At 45.5% G+C, this 19,972-nt stretch overlaps 1 protein-coding gene and 3 non-coding genes across 7 annotated transcripts in view; 1 reads left to right on the top strand and 3 right to left on the bottom strand.

Moving 5' to 3' along the window:
* Nucleotides 1–3,486: 3,486 nt before the first annotated feature.
* trnai-uau (transfer RNA isoleucine (anticodon UAU)) lies at nt 3,487–3,580 on the bottom strand. The gene is made up of 2 exons: nt 3,543–3,580; nt 3,487–3,522 (listed from the first exon to the last, which is right to left on the bottom strand). It is a non-coding gene; the product is annotated as a tRNA-Ile (tRNA).
* Nucleotides 3,581–3,797: 217 nt separating this feature from the next.
* Nucleotides 3,798–19,972, bottom strand: part of rhbdf1b (rhomboid 5 homolog 1b (Drosophila)) — a 36,010-nt gene continuing 19,835 nt past the window's right edge. Inside the window, exons 2-20 of one of the 4 annotated variants that reach the window (XM_070990676.1) lie at nt 17,965–18,106; nt 17,731–17,864; nt 17,284–17,430; nt 11,432–11,660; nt 10,428–10,634; nt 9,348–9,470; nt 9,036–9,178; nt 8,665–8,919; nt 8,460–8,571; nt 8,266–8,340; nt 7,803–7,964; nt 7,562–7,662; nt 7,363–7,426; nt 6,917–7,011; nt 6,412–6,487; nt 5,941–6,041; nt 5,629–5,782; nt 5,246–5,469; nt 3,798–4,937 (exon numbers count right to left, since the gene is read on the bottom strand). In XM_070990676.1, coding sequence (XP_070846777.1) covers nt 4,742–4,937; nt 5,246–5,469; nt 5,629–5,782; nt 5,941–6,041; nt 6,412–6,487; nt 6,917–7,011; nt 7,363–7,426; nt 7,562–7,662; nt 7,803–7,964; nt 8,266–8,340; nt 8,460–8,571; nt 8,665–8,919; nt 9,036–9,178; nt 9,348–9,470; nt 10,428–10,634; nt 11,432–11,660; nt 17,284–17,430; nt 17,731–17,864; nt 17,965–18,078 — 2,712 coding nt within the window. In that variant the 5' untranslated portion in view covers nt 18,079–18,106 and the 3' untranslated portion in view covers nt 3,798–4,741. Of the gene's footprint in view, nt 4,938–5,245; nt 5,470–5,628; nt 5,783–5,940; nt 6,042–6,411; nt 6,488–6,916; nt 7,012–7,362; nt 7,427–7,561; nt 7,663–7,802; nt 7,965–8,265; nt 8,341–8,459; nt 8,572–8,664; nt 8,920–9,035; nt 9,179–9,347; nt 9,471–10,427; nt 10,635–11,431; nt 11,661–14,826; nt 15,395–17,283; nt 17,431–17,730; nt 17,865–17,964; nt 18,107–19,972 lie in introns of those variants that run through there. The other 3 variants (XM_070990677.1, XM_070990678.1, XM_070990679.1) reach the window with 3 other exon arrangements.
* Nucleotides 6,174–6,267, top strand: trnai-uau (transfer RNA isoleucine (anticodon UAU)). Its single transcript has 2 exons — nt 6,174–6,211; nt 6,232–6,267. It is a non-coding gene; the product is annotated as a tRNA-Ile (tRNA).
* trnai-uau (transfer RNA isoleucine (anticodon UAU)) lies at nt 18,662–18,755 on the bottom strand. The gene is made up of 2 exons: nt 18,718–18,755; nt 18,662–18,697 (listed from the first exon to the last, which is right to left on the bottom strand). It is a non-coding gene; the product is annotated as a tRNA-Ile (tRNA).

The following is a 19,972-nucleotide window of genomic DNA, read 5'->3' as shown; positions in this document are numbered from 1 at the left end:
CCAGACAAGCCAACGTAAATATATTCATCTGCTGAGGAGTATGAAGCCAACTGTGTAAAACCTGAAATGATAAAAATGATGGAAACACACACACACACACACCTACACACACACACACACACACACACACACACACACACACACACACACACACACACACACACACACACACACACACAGGAGGTTTGTCAGTGTCAGTCCAGGTGGTGTATAGGACCATGTGGTTTCAGGGGGGCCTATAACATTACTCTCCATCGACTCTGCCATAGGTGGGATCATCAGACAGGTGTGTGCTAGGCCTGCCTTCCTCCCTCCCCCCTCACTCTCACACACACAAACACAACACCCCCCTACCCTACCCCCCCTTTGGTTGGCCTCCTTCACCTGATGGCCTGGGTCTGAGGAGATTGTGTGTGTGTGTCTTGGCTGTTCCAGGCACAATGAAGAGAAAGGGTCTGTCAGTGGCCACCTGTTGGCCAGCTGTCAGGGTCCCATTTCAGGGTCAGCTTTCCATGCAGACGCAGCAGCCATCTATCTATCTATCTATCTATCTATCTATCTATCTATCTATCTATCTATCTATCTATCTATCTATCTATCTATCTATCTATCTATCTATCTATCTATCTGTTTCTTTTTTGTAGACTTGAGAAACCTGCAGCAAATGCCGGAAACCTGATTTTTAATTTGCTCCCATGAAAAATAATAGATCAGATGATGCGAGGAGGTGGAGAGGGTAAAGGGGGAGGTCTGGGGAGTATCTATGGGCCATCTAAGCGTGTCTTGTTTGATGCTGATTAATGGCTCGTAGATACCATCCTCTTCATGTCACATTACCATCTCTATGGGAGCCGCGATGGAGAGTTGAGGGTGCAACGAAGGTGCGGAGGGGGGAGTTGGAAAAGCCAAGTGATGAATGAGTGATGGAAATTGGGAGGCATGAAATGGACAGGAGGAGGAGGACATGATGGGATGGAGTTGGATTGGAGAAGGGAGACGTGTGTGTGAGAGGGGAGGGTGGAAAGTGGGAGGTGAGGGGAGAGATAATTTCCTATGAGGAGTCTGCAGGGGATGATGGGTGGCTGTGAGTGGGGGGAGGGGGTCTAATGGATGCTGCCTCTATCAGGCCAAGCACCCACTAGATGACAGAATAAGGTAAGTCCTGAGAAGATTTTTTTCAGGATCTGAATGTTGGCGGGGTCATTAATTTGTCACTATTAGCTGCTTCACCAGATTGAACAGTGTCAAAAGAGAGGAGGCGGACAGAGAATATTACGATCACAAAGTGATACATGTGTAATATTTCATTTAGATGATGCTTAAAGCTGCTATAAGCAATGTTTTAATAACAGCAACGTATCAAATGACAATATGACAATGTGAAAAGGGTTGCTCAAAGTGATGAACCTACAGGGAATTATCGCCAGTGTGCAGCTGCTCCCAGCTCTGCAGAGCTTTGTAACATCTTTCAGCTTTTTGTTTTGCCCACAACTTTACTGTTTTGCAGCCCTAGCTCTAAAAACTCACTGTATACTACCTGCTCGACACCAAAGAGCTGACAGACCCAGTTAGCGACTACCTAGTGGAACATAGTGGAGCATTTAGCAGCTAAATGCCATGTCTGTATGCTAAATATGAAGCTGCAGTCAGCAGCTGGTTAGCTTAGCTAATCACAGAGAATGGAAACAGCTAGCCTGGCTCAGTCCAAATGTAACAAAATCCACTTCCCAGCAACTTTAAATCTCACCCAACATATTATGTCATATTTGTTGCATCTGTACATCCGAAACAGAAACATTTAGTCTTTGGCTGCTGGCGCTAACTTCACACGCTGCAGACAGGAGAGTGGTAGCCGACTTATGCTGGTGTCAAACTCTTCCGTCTTTTTGATTTGTCGCCTCTGTCAATAAACCGTCAGCAGCGCAGGACATGACCCTCTTCAGCACACTCGAATGACAAGACTTCATGAAAAAGGTCACAGCAAAAGTTGGACAGAAATCCCTGCTCTGATCTCAAATAACCAGATGACCAAAATGTCAGATGGTTTGATAATCAATAACGCCGGCGAGCCATAGCAAAGGTCTCCATCAGGCTCTCCCTCTTCTGGGTGAGGAAAGCAAAGGAAGCCATGCAGCAGTGTTGCAGTGCTACAAACTGAGGTTTTTGACAGTCACAGCATCGCCCAGATGCTTTGCTTACTGTGTTTCCATTAAAACATTTTGAGTGTGTGACCTCTGACCTCCCTGTGAAGATTGAGATTGTTACAAAATCAACTTCCTTCAGCCTTAAGCACAAGATCAGAGTGTTTGTGCTCTCAGAGCTCCTCTCTAACATAAGTACACTCTTATTTAGACTCAATTAAAGGCAAGACTTGCAGAGCAATCACGTGCATGTGTGTAAAGAGACAGGGAGGGAATGGACAGAATGAATAAACCCAGTGGTACAACACACCGGGAGCATCAGTGAGCACCAATAAAAGACCTGCACACTAATAAAGCCTCTGCTCGAATTAATGACATTCAAATCCCAAAGAACAACACAGCGACAGGCCTAATTCAAGCTTAACCTGCAAGTTATTGGGCTTGGGTCGCCATCTAGTGGGCATTCACAAAACACAACAAAGCTTCTTTCTTTTCTAATGTCCTTATTTAAGCGGGCAGGTTTGCCTACTGAATAATGCAGGAGTGTCAGGAGTTCTGTGGGAGCAAAAGAGCGTCTTCTCCTGTGAGAATCACAGTTAAGTGTTAGAAACAGCAGGCTTTTCTTCAAGAACCTGTGGCTGCAGTTTAAAAAGTCCTAAATAACCTGATTATCTTAATGCGTGTGTGAAGCTCTGGTATTATTTACATCTTCAGGCTTTGTTGGTACCATAGTTACTACAGCAGAATAAGTATTAGTTCAGAGTCAACAGAGAAGAAAGAAAGGAAATTTGTACTCCAGTTTGCTCTGTACACGTCTACAAAGACACACAAAAAAAATGCCTAATTAGGCAACAAATGAGGAAAAAAATGTTCAGAACATCCTGTGATGATATATTGAAGTGCTTTTTAAACCTCATACACCTGCATTTACTGGTGCACAACTGATTTTCCTCAACAAATTGTGGTTTTCTTCACGCAAACATTGCAGCTGTCTTGGTAAAGGTGACACAGTGTGAAGTCTGCTGAAGGGAAACAATGAGCTATTGTTCTCACTGACAGGCTGTTGATTAAAATCACAAGTTGCTGCTTTCAGTGTGGATCCTTCATGTGAAACTCCAAATACCTTCCAAAACAGGCTGTTATATTAAGTAGCAGCAGTGCAGCATCTTGAGACAGCTCTTCAGCAACTGCTCAATTGAGAGGGACACACATGGACCCCAAGCCCTGTAGTCATTTTAGCCATTTGAGTGTGATTATTAGAACATACAGGTTTAAGTCAGCGTCTAAGCTATTGGTCTTGTGATCAGAGAATTATTTTTACTTGACCACCATGTTAAAATTCAGCTGCTCCAGGTGAGGCTCGAACTCACAACCTCGGCATTGCTCTGCAGGTCACTGTCTTATAAGTACCGCGCGCTGACCGATTGCGCCACTGGAGCCTCTATGGTGCAGACAATTAGCAGTGTTTTCAAAGGGCAGGAGTGCAGCTCTGCTCCAACACCACTAGATGGTGGATGGATATACAGTTTTTACTTTAGGGTAAATTAATAATGGTTTGAGAGATCAAGCCTCACCTGGAGCAGAGAACGTCAGCTTTCCGGACGTCGTATCATTTGAGATCAGGCAGCAAACAGACATTGTTTTGTTGTGTTTATTGTCAGGTAGCTAAAACGCCACCACATTGAATAACAAAACACAAATTCACCTCATTAACAGCTATTCATAATGGAGCAGGTTATCATACAAGTGTGTTCTGTACTGACGTAACACAGGGTGAATATAAAAACAATCCATTTGTGACTGAAGTGCTGGTGGAAACTACGGTTTCCAGTGTGGTTAAAAATGGCATTTCAGCCTCCAAATACTGAAGCAGAAACACGTTTTACATGACTCCGTCAGTGTGAAATACAGTTTCAAGAGAGTTTAAGGAACAGGGCCTGAAACGTCAGAAACTGCCAACGCAAACTGACAAATGGCACAAAAATATATATTGTGTGTGTGGTTGTGTGTCAATAAGGCACATTTAAGCATTTTAAAGTCTCATTTCATGGCGAGTTTTAACTCTAAGGACATCCTGTAAATGGACAAAACTGTTTGAACATCAGTAAAAAAGTACAAAACCAAAATCGACTGTAGCTGTCTCAGGTTGTACTGTTCCTTTTGGCCACTAAGGGGTGCTGTTAAGCCCGTTTCACCACAGAAGTGAGGTCAATAATTTGGCAGGCAACCAGTCTTTGTAACTCTCCCCCAGTGTGACTGGTCATTGATTAGCCCAGCTACAGATCAGTCACCCACACACACCAATCTTGAGTTCTTGTCAGTCAGTTTTACATTAGTTAATTGAAGGTTTTCATGCATGGCCTTTATTCATAGTGGGTCTGTTGTACTGTTACAAACAGTCAGACATATAGGTCCACATGGTTTCCTGAAACACTGCTCATTATTCCAGGAAAAATGTTTTTGCTGGGCGACAAACGGCACTGCAGCATCATTATCCAACTTTCAACTTCATCGACATCCAACATTTAGAAATGCTGCGACCAGCCAGGCGTCAGTGCGCGTCCATTAAACGATCCAGCTGACGTTTCAAAGGCTAACGTTCAGAGGAGGTGTGCATTCAGGTCGTATTTCTCGCAGAACTTGTCTGTGATGGGGATGCAGGTGAGGTACTCGCACCAGTCACACTTCACAGGGTAGACGTAGAAGAGGACAGCCAGAGCGGACAGAAGACCCAAGAAGATCAGGAGGAAGACGCAAATCTGGACCCGCTTTCGGTACATGTCAGAACGGCCGAAGCTGAGGAGAAAAACATTGATAATGGAGAATCGATACTGTTCTCATATACGTTCATAACATATGAAACTACAGCCAGGAGATAGTTAGCTTTGCTTAGCATAAAGACTGGAGGCAGCAGGAAACAGCCAGCATATAGCTGCTGATAGACAGATTTTTGGTGTCATTGTTCAGTCTAAATGCTAAGCTAAGCTAACCAGCTGCTTCAAACAAGTGACATCCATGTTCCCATCTAACTTTTGGGAAAGCAAATGAGCATATTTACCCAAATTATGAACCCAAGAATGTGAAACATCCCTGTCTACACCTACCTGATGTATGGCAGGAAGGCGAAGGACAGGAAGAATCCCGACACGAAACCACAGACGTGGGCAAAGTTGTCGATCCAGGGAAGCAAACCAAAGGAGAAGAAGAAGACTGAGATGGCAAGCAGCTTGGCAAAGGCCCGCCACGGCCGCTCGAGGATCTGCCAGCTCTGAAACAGCTCCACAAAGAGACAGGCCAGGATGCCGAACTGGCTGCCTGCAGGACCCACCTGGGATGAAACAGAGGAAACGAGATGTGCGGTTTACAACACATCCAGGGTTTGGATCTTGCTCAGGAAAGTGTTGTATGGACAGTATAGTTGTGGTGCTGGTTTTCACAGTAACAGTTAGCAACTTGTTTGGGGTTTTTAGTGTCAGAGCCATTGTACCTCTGCTCTGTAGGGCAGGAAAATGGATGAGGCCAAGTTGCCTGTGATGCCGCTTAGCATGTAAATGATGGAGATTCTCAGCCAGCCAGCCAGCTTCTCTATGTCCCTCAGCACCGTCATCTGGAAAAACACTGACACCAGGCAGTGCAGTATCCTACAGACACAGACAGGACAGTTATTTTTAATGCTGACCCGAATCCACAGCTTCCAATGAACTGCTTTAACTATGATTTAGGCAGATAAAACAGCTCTATTTTCACTTCTCTGCTTTAAAAACGGAGGCCTATTGTGAGGTGAAGACAGTTCGGTCACCCAGCATGAAGAAAGAGGGACAGCCAGAGTCTGGAGAACTGGTCTGGGATCTCTGGGTTGAGGAAAGGCAGCAAACCACACACGTCGTCCATGCAGGCCACCTGGAAGAGAGAGAGTGACTGTCAGGAAACAAACACTCAGTCAGGACTGATGAAGAGCCACTGCCACCGTGTGGAGGAACACAAGAGTGCTGAAATCAGTCCAAAGTCCTTTTAGATCACAGCTCACTGCAGGCTCCAGTGGCGCAATCGGTCAGCGCGCGGTACTTATAAGACAGTGACCTGCAGAGCAATGCCGAGGTTGTGAGTTCGAGCCTCACCTGGAGCAGCAGTGTTTTAAATTTGAAGAACTGAAATACTGACGGGACAAAAATAGCAACAGCTGTGCAGAGTTGCTGAATGGAAAGCAGCAGCGGGACCGATTTGAGGCACAGAAAATGTTTATGAATACAGAAACGAATGTTTGTCCGACCTGTGAGCAGAGGGTGGCCTCCTCGTGGAAGTAGCCGTGCATGAAGTCACAGTACTCTCGTGAAGTTATTTCACATCTGCAACATGAAACACTCCATCCATCAACAGCTCACAGAAAAAAAAAAGTAATCCCACCCGAGATACACAGAAACAGACTGTTTATCCTGTGACACTCGTCTCATTCATTAAAAAAGTCTGATATACTTGAGATTTCCAACATGATTTCTGTCCTGATATTAAAAAGCACTGAAAGCATGAAAATAGTCTGACTGAAAGACAGTTAATACTGGCACATACGCAGCAGCTTTAATACCAAATTACTGGTAATACTGTTCTGAATAGACCCTAGACCAGGACTTCTAAACCACCGCATACCTTGTATAGAGCTATAAAATGTAGCATTTTCTATTTGAAATGAATCTTCTACTGATCAATAAATTGTTGTACAGCTGGAGATCCTTCACAGTGATCCTGTCCCCAGAGGAATGTGGTTTTAACGTCCCTACCGTCCTTTGGTTCCGATGCAGCAGGGCCGGCCTGTGATGGTGCAGTCTATGTGGGGGAGGTTTGTGTGATTCCCAGAGTTGTACCTTGTACAAACCTACAGATTAGAACCAGAGGAAAAGCTTTACACGATAGCTACTGAGCCGCACCTCAAGTAATGACGCAGTAAGATCCTTAATTTATTTCTCATTATAATCATCCTGCAGTGCTGTTTTCAACAGATTAGAGCAATAATTTAGACTACGTCAGTGTATTTAGTACACAGTTGTACAATAACAACAGTGCTCCGTCCCTAACAATGTGCAGCTGAGCTCATGTTTTAGCCAAATTCTCCAATATTACATCTGCATCCAGCTGGGTGCTACAGTTTTGGTGATCTGAGCATGTAATAGCTTAATATAATAGCATCACCTGAATGCTTAAACTGCTAACATACAAATGTACTTACTGGCCACCTGGTGATGTCATCAGACCACTCGTGAGGTGAAACGGAGGCTGGCTCCAGACAAATTCTACAAAGAGAAGAGGATTAAACCAAGTGAACATTCTACCTTCAGTTATCAACAATAACAGCTGTGTGTCAGCAGCTGCTGCTCTTTCCTGAATTATGATCCCTACAATAGTCGCGTACAGTGTCTTCATGTTACCTGGGGTCCTGGTGGCAGACTGAACCATGTTGGCGTAGTGTACCGTTCAGATAGGGAGCACTGGGGTGCTGAGGCCACTTCACCCACACTGCCAGGGTACTCTGCAGCAGACGGATGGAGGGAAAGAGATCACTGCCAACATTATTCTGCTATTCTGCATTCAGTGGCATCTTATGACAACTTATATGATACTGTATACTCAAAGAGCCGTGTGAGTCCATGAAAGCTCGGTTTCACTGACCGAACACTCCTCCTGTAGCGTCTGCAGGCAGCCGGAGCGATCGTTCCTCACGCAGCAGCCGGACTCTCTCTCCCTCGCTCTCTTCTCCTGGATCAGTTTGTGGATCTCTTGGTCTTGACGCATGCAAGGGGAAAACTTGGCTCCCAGGTGTATCAGCGCCTCCTGCAGGACGGCGGGAGAAGACATTACAGCTCGGTGAGGATGTCATTTAATTGAATACTTAGAGCTAACTAAGTTTAGCTTTCTATTTCACTGATTTATCCATCACTCACTGACTTGAAGTGAACTGTTTTGACTTGTCTGCTTGTTTCCGTAATTTTTCCACACACTCCTTAAAACTGTAAAGTACCTTCTGTAGAGATGAATTTACTGGAGCTTCTCCCATGTTGACCACCAAACTTAAAAGCTGAGTAAAGCACAGTCACAGACAGAAGACTGCATATTTAAGAAAGAAAATACTCACCGAGCTTGGACCCACCCAGAAGTTTTGCTGTTGTACGAACTTAACATTTTCATAAACTCCTTTGTTCCTCAGCACCTCAAACATAATGAGAAAAGTGATGTTACTAACAATGATCGCTCTCCTGCAGGGATTCATCACAAATCCAGTGGCAATACACCAATGTGGTCCTAATAAACACTGTGAAATACACTCACGGAGTCGACAGTTTCATGTTGTGAGAAGCCCACGGGGGCAATGCCGTAGATAGCGACCGCCAGAATGGTGATGAGCAAATGGACAAATGTTATCCAGTAGGTAAAAAAAGGCCTACGGAGGACACAAGGACAATTTCAGGCTGCATTCGCTGGACAAAAAAATCTATTCAATTTGGAAATAAAACAGACTCCGCCATCATCTTACCTGTGATCATCCATGTCCTCAATCTGCCTTTTGACAAAGCTGTCAATGCGCTTGCGGTATGTCCGGTTTGTGAGGCGGCCGACCATGCCGAGCCCGTAGGGCCTCTTCTCTCTGGCAAACAGCTTCTTGACGGGAACCACGATCCTTTGTCCCCGCTGCTGATGGCTGTTGACACTCACCACTTCCTGCCTCAGGCGCACCTTGGGTTGGACCAGAGAGGCATCTTTTGCCTTCCTCCACCCTCGCTCTAAAGGCCTGGATTGAGGAAGAGGAAGAAAGCATTGTAAATGTTTTACAGCGCTCTCTCGCCCGCAGCATGTCAGAGGATCATGTCTGGATATAAATAAAACTGTAAAAAAATCTCAACCCACAGCATGAGGTGACTCCTCTCCAGTTCATTCTTGTCCAGCGCACTTCCTGTGAGCTCGCTCTCGTCCAGCTGTTTGAGGGCTGCCTCTGACGGTGTCTCAAAAACCTCGTCGGCATAGCTGGACAACTCGTCCTGCAGGCCGTCCTACAGACACGAAAGCTAAGTAAGCAGGAGTTCAAATCTGAACATCTCACAATATGCTCCGATGAAGCTTCACAACACGTGACTGCAGGCTGCAGGATATAAAGAACAGTTGATCGACGGTGAATGAAAGGCTATCCTGGCCGCGTGTGGAAGTGTGTCCACCGCTCACTCTGGTGAAGAAGGAAGTGTCCAGATCGTCAGGGAAGTCCACAGTGTCGTCTTCAAAGAAACCAGGAGGCATGAAGCTCCGCCTGCGACATCGCCCGGCGGTGCTGTCGCCTAACGTTCGGCCCTAACACACGCACACACACGCACGCACACACACACACACACACACACACAGTGACTTGCAGAACACATGCAGTATATCCTTGAACTGACAATTAATTTGGAGGAGTCAGTGACTGCACTTCCTTAATGATTGTGTCTGACGCTTACATAGCAGCTGTGACCTCTGCGTGTCAGTGGATTAGTCTGCACTTCTGGAAAATTCTGACTGCAATCCAGCAGATAGCTGAGCATTCGGCGTGTATTATCACGGACCATCTGCTGGTGAAAACTCCCCCAGTTGCCTCCCGCCCTACACACACTCGCAGATACTCTCAGCGAATGTACATCCATTTACATGCCAAGTCTGCAGCCAGTGGGCCACACTGAGGGACTCATCTGCACTCCACTGTGAGATACTTGGCCCTGTGTTTAATCCGCAATAAGACAAGCTGATCTTGTGTTTTATATAACATTCCTACACACACACACACACAAGGACACACATACTCTGTTCATATGTTAATGTGACAGATGTATTTTTCTAGGAACTTTTTCGAGGAATCGCTTTACAAAAACGTAACAGAATGGAGATTAAAGCGTGTGCATGTGTATGATAACTACCACATTAGAGGCTGACTCTTTTGAAGATTTGCCACTAAGCGTCATTAAAACGTAAAGCATGCATACATCCTGAGCTTAATCTCCTTTTCAGAGAAAAAGACCACGTTCTGTTTCAGGCTGACTGATAGGGATCTGCTGCTGTTTGCCCACAATGGATTACAATTGCCTTACTGCAACCACTTAATATCGAGGCACAGTTATACAATCACTGGTCCTAATGTGAATTCACGCTGTGCAGAAGAGTAATCTCGGCGTCAGAACAACAGGAGCTGGCAGGAGCTTTGAAGAGGGTAAAACGTTTTGCGAAGCACAGAATATTTGGCAACTGGAAAAAAATTTCATAAGAAAAAATAAACACCTTCATTAGCGCTGCTGCAGCTTTGAAACTCATGACTGCGACAGACTCCCGTTTGCGCCTTCGTGGCAGCCGGTTTAGGGCGGAGCGGGAGCTGGAAAAGGAGCAGAGGGAGGCGGTGCCGGGCGTGATGGGAGTTTGCGGGACACTGAAGCCGTCTGCGTCTTCCACCATGCGGAAGGCACGACCCCGGGCCAGGGGGTCTACGATCTGCGCACACACACACGCACACATTACGTATGTGTCGGTTCACCTCAGCTTTTCTTTTATACTCAACTGTCGAGCCGTATGCAACAGTGACAGAACGGGGAACAGCAGGGATGCACACAAGACACTGATGTACCAGGAAAAAAGAAGACGAAAGTGCTTCATCAGAAGGTTTTAGCAGCAGAGGACGAATATTTCAGAGGTGGAAGAAGTACTCAGATCTAAAACTTCAATAAAAGCAGCAAAGCCACAGTGTAGCAATACACATATAATGAGAAAAAGACATGAATTGAATTTCTTACTTAAGTACAAAAGCATTAGCATTAAAATCCAATTAAAGTACCAAAAGTAAAGGTACTTAATATGCAGAACGGCATCTTTCAGAATAATGTACATTATATTCTTGGATTATTATTACTGATGCATTCATCACTTCAATGCTGAAGCTTGTAAAGGTGGTTTATCTGCTGGGTAGTTTGTGAATTTCCCCCTTCCAATCAATAGTTTTATCTTAATCTGTAATATAACAGGATTTTATTTTGTATTATTAAACTAAAATTGCAAAGAAACTAGTAAATAAGGTTGTCAAATAAATGTAGTGGAGTAAAAAGTACAATATCTGCCTCTGAACTGTACTGGAGCAGAAGTATCAGGTAGCATAAAAACGAAAGGAAGCAAAGAGGTGGAGCAAGTGGAGGAAATCTGATGTGAACTAAAGGGAGAGCGTGAAAGAGTGAGGGAATGGAAGATGTGATGCAGTTAAAGGTAAGTCCCTCTCAGGTGCCCCAGGTGCGGCCTACCCGCTGCATGCCATAGTGGTGGTGACTGGGGTGGTGGGGTGGGAGGTATAGGGGTGGAGGGGTCTCAGTGCTGGCCAGGGAGAGGTTGTCCTGGCTGTGAAGCTCCATCTCCCGCATCACCTGCGCCTTGAGACCCCCGTACAGATGGCTGCAGTGCTGCAGGCTCTTCCTCCTCCATCGCTGGGTGCTGTCGCTGTCTTTGCTGACCCCGAACCAGTCAGCCGTACCCCTGAGGAGAAGATGCGCTCTGATTAGTGAAGGAATGAGAGTGCAATCAACAGGAATTCAATACTTTTAGCCCAAGTGACTGAGATGTTTTGGCTCATATTAGCGTTTTGTTCTACACCTGAAGCTACCACAGGGGGCATTAGAATGACTATTACCTAAAATATAGATATTCCTTATTTAGAATCAGCTGTAATGTTTACCACGCTCATCACATCAGTGTAGCGTGTTCGCATGCAAGCGTGCAAACAGCTGAGGCTGATGGGAATGTCAGGTATGGCAGGTACTTCTGTCTTTGCCAGGGGCTATTTTCTATGATTTCGGTAGCTATTAGAGACTAAAACAAAGTTTAAGTATAGGCTGTCTTGCCAGTTTTGTGCTCTAAGGCAACATTACTGCTTCATCTCCAAAAAATATCATGGTTGTTCTGCAAGTCATGACAAAGGGGCAGAGCCAAACCTTCAAGCCAAGCGTCAAAGAAAATGAAAACATAATAACATTGTTCTCCTCATTGTCTATTCTGTTCTATTTTTGGTCATAATCTGCTTCAGCGCTCAGAAAATCTGGGCCCACACCGAGCGTCTGTTGACAGATTGATTCTCTGATGAGTTGACTGATTGCAGCTGGTTGCTGGGGATTAGCTGACAGGTAAATTGGTTCATTTGCTCAACAGAACAATACCTGTAAAAAGACACATGCATACACGCATGGAGCCTTGCACTTTTTATTTGGTGCCTTAAAATACTAACTAGAAAGCCAAAAGACATAGAGTTGAGCATGTAGGATGAATGGAAACTGAGGATTTTGCTGCAGCACAAAGAAAATTTAGCTAATTAGGTTTGTTTCAGGAGAACCAGTGATCTTTATTCTGGATGATGATTAAGTGATTGGATTACAATATGCAGCTGCAGTGCGCAGTGAGGCCAAGATGTCTTGTGCACCATATCAACATATCTGACTAAAAACCCTCACATTCAGCTTCCCTCTAGTGTTTGCCTCTCCTCTATTTTTATCTGTGCAGCTGAAGGCGGCTGGAGGAAAAATCCTGTCTTGATCCTTGCCGCCCTCTGCTCCGTCAGCACTAAAGAAGCTGATGCTGCAGCTGATAGTCCTGCAGCTGATGACCTGAATCGTGTTTCTTTGTGTTTTCCTCATTTAAACTCAATAAACGCGCATTGGACGCGTGCATCCAGGTCCCCTTTCTTCCATGAAACAGTGCCTGCATTGCCAGGCTGCATGTTCGGGGGGGGGGGGGGGGGGGCCACTCGGGGGAGACTGTTTGGAGAGCAGCACGCTCAGTAATAAACACTCGAGCCTCATCATCAAGAAAGACGCCAGCTGAGGACGCCTTTTAAGGCTGCACGGGGGCAGGGAGGGAGTGGTGCAGCCCTGATTGTTGTCCCTCCAGAGAGGAATGTCTCAGAAAGAAGACAGGTTTGGTTTCAGAGTTCCTCTCTGAGCAGGAGGAGTAAACACGACGGCAACTCCTTAGAGTTAAGCTACAGAAATCTTCATTAAAAACAGCTAACGAGCAGCATTAGCATAACATCCGCTGGCGGCAAAACAGATGCAAACACTCGCCCACTTTGCGAAGCAGAACCTGTTTCGAGCGAGATGACATTTGTTTGTGTTTGTTTGGATAAGAGGATATTTGTCTGCGTGCACACACGCAGTAACAGGCACGCAGGTCATTTTCACCCACACGAAACCATAAATAAAATATTTCATGACTGGTTGACGACAGCACAGATCCATCACCCATCAGAGATCAAAGTGAGGTTAAGCCACATGAATTAGCGTTCATAACCTAAAGGTAAGGCTGGTACATGTGAAGCAGCGATCCACTGTACCGTAATTACAGGCTGAGACAGCATTCATTTCATCTGGGAGAAAAGGCCAAGGGGCAAGTCAGCAATGTGAATAAAATGCTAAGATTGAAAAAAAAGAGACAATAAATATGAACGCTGATGACAGCTATTGAGCTTTTCCATGGGATTAATCCGTCAAAAAGTGGGTTTTAGTGTTACTTCACAAAGAGAAAACTAAGGATAATTAAGATGAACAAAAAGCTGCAGTATGCTGTTTCACACTCTGACAAAGAGAAAACTCCTGAGGACCAACAGGAACGTCTTTTTGGAAGAATAATTATCACAAGTAGCAGTGATGAAATGAAGTACCGGCCAGTGGTGACTTCTAACTGCGTTGAATCAAATACTGTACAGAAACACAGATGTGATGTTCCTCCAATATCCAGTTTATGCTTCTTTATACTTCTACTGCAATTTATTTCAGAGGCAAATGCAACTTTTTACTGCATTTCTTCTCTAATGGCTTTAAGTTTGCAGTTCATTTGCAATTTCAGGAATTACACACGAAAAACAGAACGCAAAATGACGCATTTTTACATTTACACTATTGAACTATGTATAAGGCAGTTAAAATTAGCTACACCTTGACAAGCTACAACACTGCATCCTAACACCTTAACATGCAATGACTGGGACCATTCTGCTGCATACATACTTCTACTTTTGATACCTGAAGTACATTTTGCTGCTCTGTTAACGCTGTTATGTTCCTTTACTTTTACTTTCAGAGTATGTCTACACTTTGCTATTTCTACTTTCACTTAAGGGGATAGTTTGATGTTTTGGGAAATGCGCTCATTTGCTTTATTGTCAGGAGTGAAATGGGAAGACTGATACCTCTCTGGCTTATCTTAGCACAAATACTGGAAACAGAGGAAACAGCTACAAACACAACCACTTTGGCTTTTGTTGAGTTGTAACGTGGAAATTTACACCTGCTAGTTCACTATTCCCCCGTTTTTCCATCTATCATAAACCAAACCACTGTAAGTAACAGCTGGCTGTAGCTTTATATTTCTTACGCAGTCGAGACAGTGGTATCAGTCGTCTCATCTCACTGTTAATTAGAAGTTATTACAAAGCCATTCCTGAATACTTCCTTCCAAACTGCAAAATTCAGTACAACCCAACAATGAACACTATTAAAATGTGAGCCGCCAGTCTCAGCTAAGTTTGATAAATCCACAATAAATGAAAAACAAAGGCATAATCCGCATATCCATCATCTGTTGACTCAGATCAACCCAGTTCAGTATCTTCTGCTCTGGTTTGTCCCGTTTAGCAAAACCACAGCAGACTCACCTGTCCAGAGAGCTCCAGGAGGGGTTCAGGGTCTGGGTCATACCTGAGGGGGGCAGGGACTGTGGAGCTGCACAGCATCCATCACTGGCATCACTAACATACTGTCCCCGCTTACCCCCCGACCAGCGCTAAAGCCTGATCCGCTGAATGCAAACTGATCCTCTGCAGATCACACATACAGCGTTCCATAAGGGGATTTCCTGATATCCAGGCCAGCAGTACCTTGTAACGCTCGCTGTTATGCAAAGAGAGGATGATCACCACATGTCCAGTCTCTGTGTTACATCCCCAGCCTGCTCACTGAGCCCCCCGGTTAATCAAAGGTTAGAGGACAAGCTGGCGTTGATCTCCTCGGTCTGCCGGAAATCTGATCTGCGAGCATCCTGATGCGAAGGGATCCGCAGAAGACGTCCAGTCTTCCACCAGCTGGACTCCGTCATTCGGCGCACTGATGAGCGCGAGGCTCTTAAATTTTCTGACCTTGCGTTCCCAGCACACAACACAAGTTTCCATATGACTGTGCATGCGTGAGGGAGTGTGTGAATGTGTCAGCCGCTGGCAGGCCTCCCAGTATCCCTCCTCCAGAGTTCGCCTAAAAGGATGTGACCTACTGGGCAAAGAACACAGCGGCTCTGGTCCTTGTCAAACTGAACGCCCCCCCCCCCATCCAGAGCCCCTCTATTGATCTCTCTCTGTCTCTGCCTGGGTTCGCTGGAGTGTGTGTAAACACCAGTTCTCCCTCTAACACACCAGCGCTCCACAGGAAATGGAAGATTAGAAGGAGGGAGAGATGGGACATCATGCACATTATGAGGGGGGAGAGGCTGAGGGAGGGCACTGGGACATGCCTGGACACGACACACACACTCATTCACCGGAGAGGTTGTACCACAGAGGTTTAGCTTGAACCCCACCTTGCTTTGCAGCAATGTGTATCCGTGCCAGCAGCTAAAAGGAGTCCAGTTGAGTGTGCTGAGTTCAGTTCAAACACCTCATTACGAGCATCGGTGTGACTGGGGGAGATTATTATCCGTGCAAATCTGCAGCCATGATCTGTTACAGTTAATGGCTCCTTAGCATGAAAAATGACTCACAAAGAGTTTCAGTCTGTTGTCCCGCAGTTTAACAAACACCAGGCTGTCCTCTCAGTTCCCCTTAAAGCTACAAGTTTGCAGCAAATCACACACTGACACACACTTTGTTTGAAGAGTAAAGATTTATCCTGTATTTATGCGTTCTTCTTCTTCTGAGGGGGGACCTCAGCTAACCTCCAACAAGTTGTGCACACACACACAAACTTCCTCTCAATCCCATTAATTCTCTCCTAAACATCAAACGCATTAATTCTGCTTCTCCCTCACATACACATGCAAGGGGAGTAAACCTCGGCCCGATAAAGTTAAGACAGGAAGACGCTCCTTTGAAGACCCAAGGCTTTACTTTTGGCTCCGTGTTCAAACATTTACATTCAGTTTAGTGCTGTGGGAGGGGCCGCTTTGATGTGGCCCCCACGCTGCGTGAGGCACATAGAAAGTCTGTATGAGTAATTGTATTATTTTGTCTGCCTCCAACCATGTGGCGGTGTACGCCACCTGGGCTGATACTGATACACCGGGTGCGTGAGAGCTTATGTGCAGCCTTCATGTGTCAGACGTTGTTCAAAGTGTCGCATCCGCAGCACAAAGACGCTGCAGAGGGCTGGAAGGACTTTGGCGCACACCTCAACACAGACATCAAGGGCAGAGAAGTTAAAACAGTGTGTTTTTGGTGCATTCACTTTTTCCTCAAACGCTCTTGTGTGTTTTCTTTTGGGCGCCTGTCTTCTCTGAAGGATTTTGTACACACATCAACACATAAAAACCCGTATTCTACCACCCATGATTGACCTTACTGTTGAAATTCTTTAAAATACGTTTTTCTGCGGTGCAGATCTGTTTTATTTGTGCAGAAATTACCTGGTCTGCTTTAAACCTGCAGTAACTGATTTTTACAGCCACTTGGGGGCAGCAGAAACAAGCTGAAAATGCTATTTTGACTTAAAACCTGAAGCTTGTATGGCAGACATGGCAAACTGTAGCTTACTTACACATCAAGCAGATGTGAAGCCTTCGATTGGAGTCAGGTTTCTGGCCACCTGATGAATATTCACTCTCCTTTTAACTCCACTTTTGGTCTCCACCAACTCCAGAGGGACATGTCTTTCTCTATGGCAGCTAAATGGCTCTGCTATAGGTTTGAAATGACTGGCCGACCACTTGGTCAACATCAGCATCCAACTGGTGCATCTTAAACTCTACTAATCCAGCAGGAGGTGAGAGACTCTGTGGCAGCTCCTGGTTATGCTTGAATTATTTGCATTATAATTCAACAGCACACTGATTTGCATGGTACCAAATCAGGACACCTGCAAACCGCTGTTATCCCCTCCCTCCTTCCCTTTTTCCACCTCTCCTGTACCTGATGATCTGTTTGGGTATAGATGAGCGCCGTCGTGCCAATATTTTGGGGATGCAGGACCGCCTTCGAACAGCCGACACCCTCCTGGGGCCCCTCTGGCCCTTTGGGGGAACCGTGTTGACCCGCTCAAAGCGCACCCTTTTCTCACTTTACGCACAGCGGCATGTAGAGGACAGGACAGGGAGGCAGCGAGGAAAAGCAGATGGTAAATAAGGCAAAATCAAAGAAAAGGGAGGACAAGAGAGAAGAGATTAATTAGCGTTAAATCAGAAAGGAGGATGAAGCTTCAATTAGTTTCGCTAAAGATTTATTAGTGGAGAGGAATTATTAGAATTAGAAAGTACAACAGGGTGAAGGAAATTAGCAGCTGGAGAAAATCAGCCAAGAGAAAAGAAGAACAAAGCTCTTGTGAGTGTGTGTGTGTGTGTTTGTGTGTGTGTGTCTGACCTCTTGATGGACTGTGTGAAGGAGGGCAGTCTCTCCAGAGGAGGTCTGAGGTAGTTGTTGGAAGTTTCCAAGGCAGCAATGCAGGCCTGAGGGTTTTCCCCCGGCATGCTGACACTGCGCAGGCGCTTCACCGGCTGTAACACACAAACACATGACACATGACAGAGTCTGTTTCACGAGCATGAAACCAGGAAAAGGGTTGTTCTGCTCTGACGTGTATTCATGTGCTTCTACCTGGGTGAGCGTGGGCGTGTCGTCCGGCGTCAGCTGGATGGTCGGGATGTCCAGTTTGAGCCATGGCGGCTTTTTCCTCTGCAGGCTGCTGCTCCTGCTGCCCGGCTTATCCATGCTCGCGAGCTCCTCCTACGCCTGCCAGCTGCACGACACAAGCAGAGGAAATGGGTTTGCAGGACAAAGTGCACAGTCAAAATATGTTCACAGACACATCAAAAAAAAAATCCAACCGTCAAAAGCCAAGAGTGAGCAGCTTTGTTGAGTAATTACAGACACTGGACAGAATGTGCACAGAGTCAACAGTAATCCATGTCTCTGCTTGGTGTGAGTTCACACAGATGCAGAGTGGAAGCAAATGTTTGGAGCTGCTTAATCCAAATATTTAAAGCTTCTGGTCTGCCAGTCGCTCTCAGCATCTTCCTCAAATAACCTGCATCGCGAGGCAGAGCAGCGCCATCAACGCTGAACTCAACTCGATGGAACAGGTGATTCGTGCCTGTTGATCCTCCAGTTTCCAGTTAGGCTGAAACTGGAAACTCAAATATAAATATCTCACCTTAATTAAATGTAGAAACGGTGTGTTTGGTGTCAACAATGAGAATTTCTGTCTGCTGAGATTCATACACAATCTCTCCTGTTTCTATCTGCCATCCATACGTCAGAGCTTTTCCTGCAACAGCTCGGCTTAAAACTTCTCTGCTCCAGGTGAGGCTCGAACTCACAACCTCGGCATCACTCTGCAGGTTACTGTCTTATAAGTACCGCGCGCTGACCGATTGCGCCACTGGAGCCTCTGTGTTGCAGACACTTAGCAGTGTTTTCAAAGGGCTGGAGTGCAGCTCTGCTCTATCACCACTAGATGGTGCTAGGCTTCTCAAAGGTAAGGCTCTCTTTTCACACTCAGGCACAAATAGACAGAGAGGATAAGAGGTCTGAGAGCAGCCGGTCACCTACCAGCAGACAGTGTCGGACAGAGACAGCCTGACGGATCGAACAACAGAGCTACACAAACAGAGGGAAAGCCACAGAATAGTAAGCCAAAGCCTCCACTTATGCGGTCGGTGCTGGTCAATGGGTTTATGGGTGAAGGAAGGCATTTGGAGAGTGGAAGGGGTTTTCCTGCTTAAACGTGGAAGGTCTATGGGAACAAACGAGATGTCTCTCCCGTAGACTTCTGCATTTTCAAGCTGCTGAGCTCACTGTGTTACTGGAGCTAACAATAAGGACTTTATCACACTTAAATAACTCCCCACTCAATTGTGTAAAGTGTTGAGGAGACGAGAAAAAGCCTCTCGGATGAACGGCACAAAGTCCAATTGAGCGATCCCTCCGTTCTCACGCGGCACATAATGCAGCATAATGGCAGGACATTTACCACATGAAATTCACGGTCATTTTTTAAACAATAGGTCACTGATTTTAGGCGGCAGAAGCAGGCACATTTCTAGACGATGACCCCTCAAACTACTGTTACCTAACAACAGGCTGTGAAAGCAGTGCTAGGCTGCCATGCTAACATGCTAACATTTGCAGTTTTAATCCTACTGAGCATCGCCCTTACTGCAGACCCACGAACAAAGCTTTGACATGTGAAGTCCAAAGCTCAGCTGGAGGCACATTTAGAAGATTATTGATTGTAATTTATGACAAACACTGGTTTGTTAAAACAAACATATGTTACCAAAGAGATAGATTGCATGAGACCTATGACGAGTTTGACAAAATACTACTTCAAAATACAGTTTCCCTGCAGGAAATCCTGCTTTTGTGAAGCGAATCATCTCTAACTGAACACCACAAACTACAGTCTCATAAATGAACTCAGTTCAGTCAGTCCACTGACACAGTCTCAACAAAGACACTCCATTAACTGGATTAGACTGAAAGGTTATTCTATCCACAACCTAAAACTGTGTATAGCCTGATGAAATACTGCATTTGTGAGTCCAATAAAAAGATAGTATTAATCCTTGGGACTTTAAAATATCTGTTGACAATATGAGCAATA

This window comes from Chaetodon trifascialis, chromosome 21 (genome assembly GCF_039877785.1).
Source record: "Chaetodon trifascialis isolate fChaTrf1 chromosome 21, fChaTrf1.hap1, whole genome shotgun sequence".
Taxonomy (NCBI): Eukaryota; Metazoa; Chordata; class Actinopteri; order Chaetodontiformes; family Chaetodontidae; genus Chaetodon; species Chaetodon trifascialis.
This window is presented reverse-complemented; position numbering and strand designations above follow the sequence as displayed.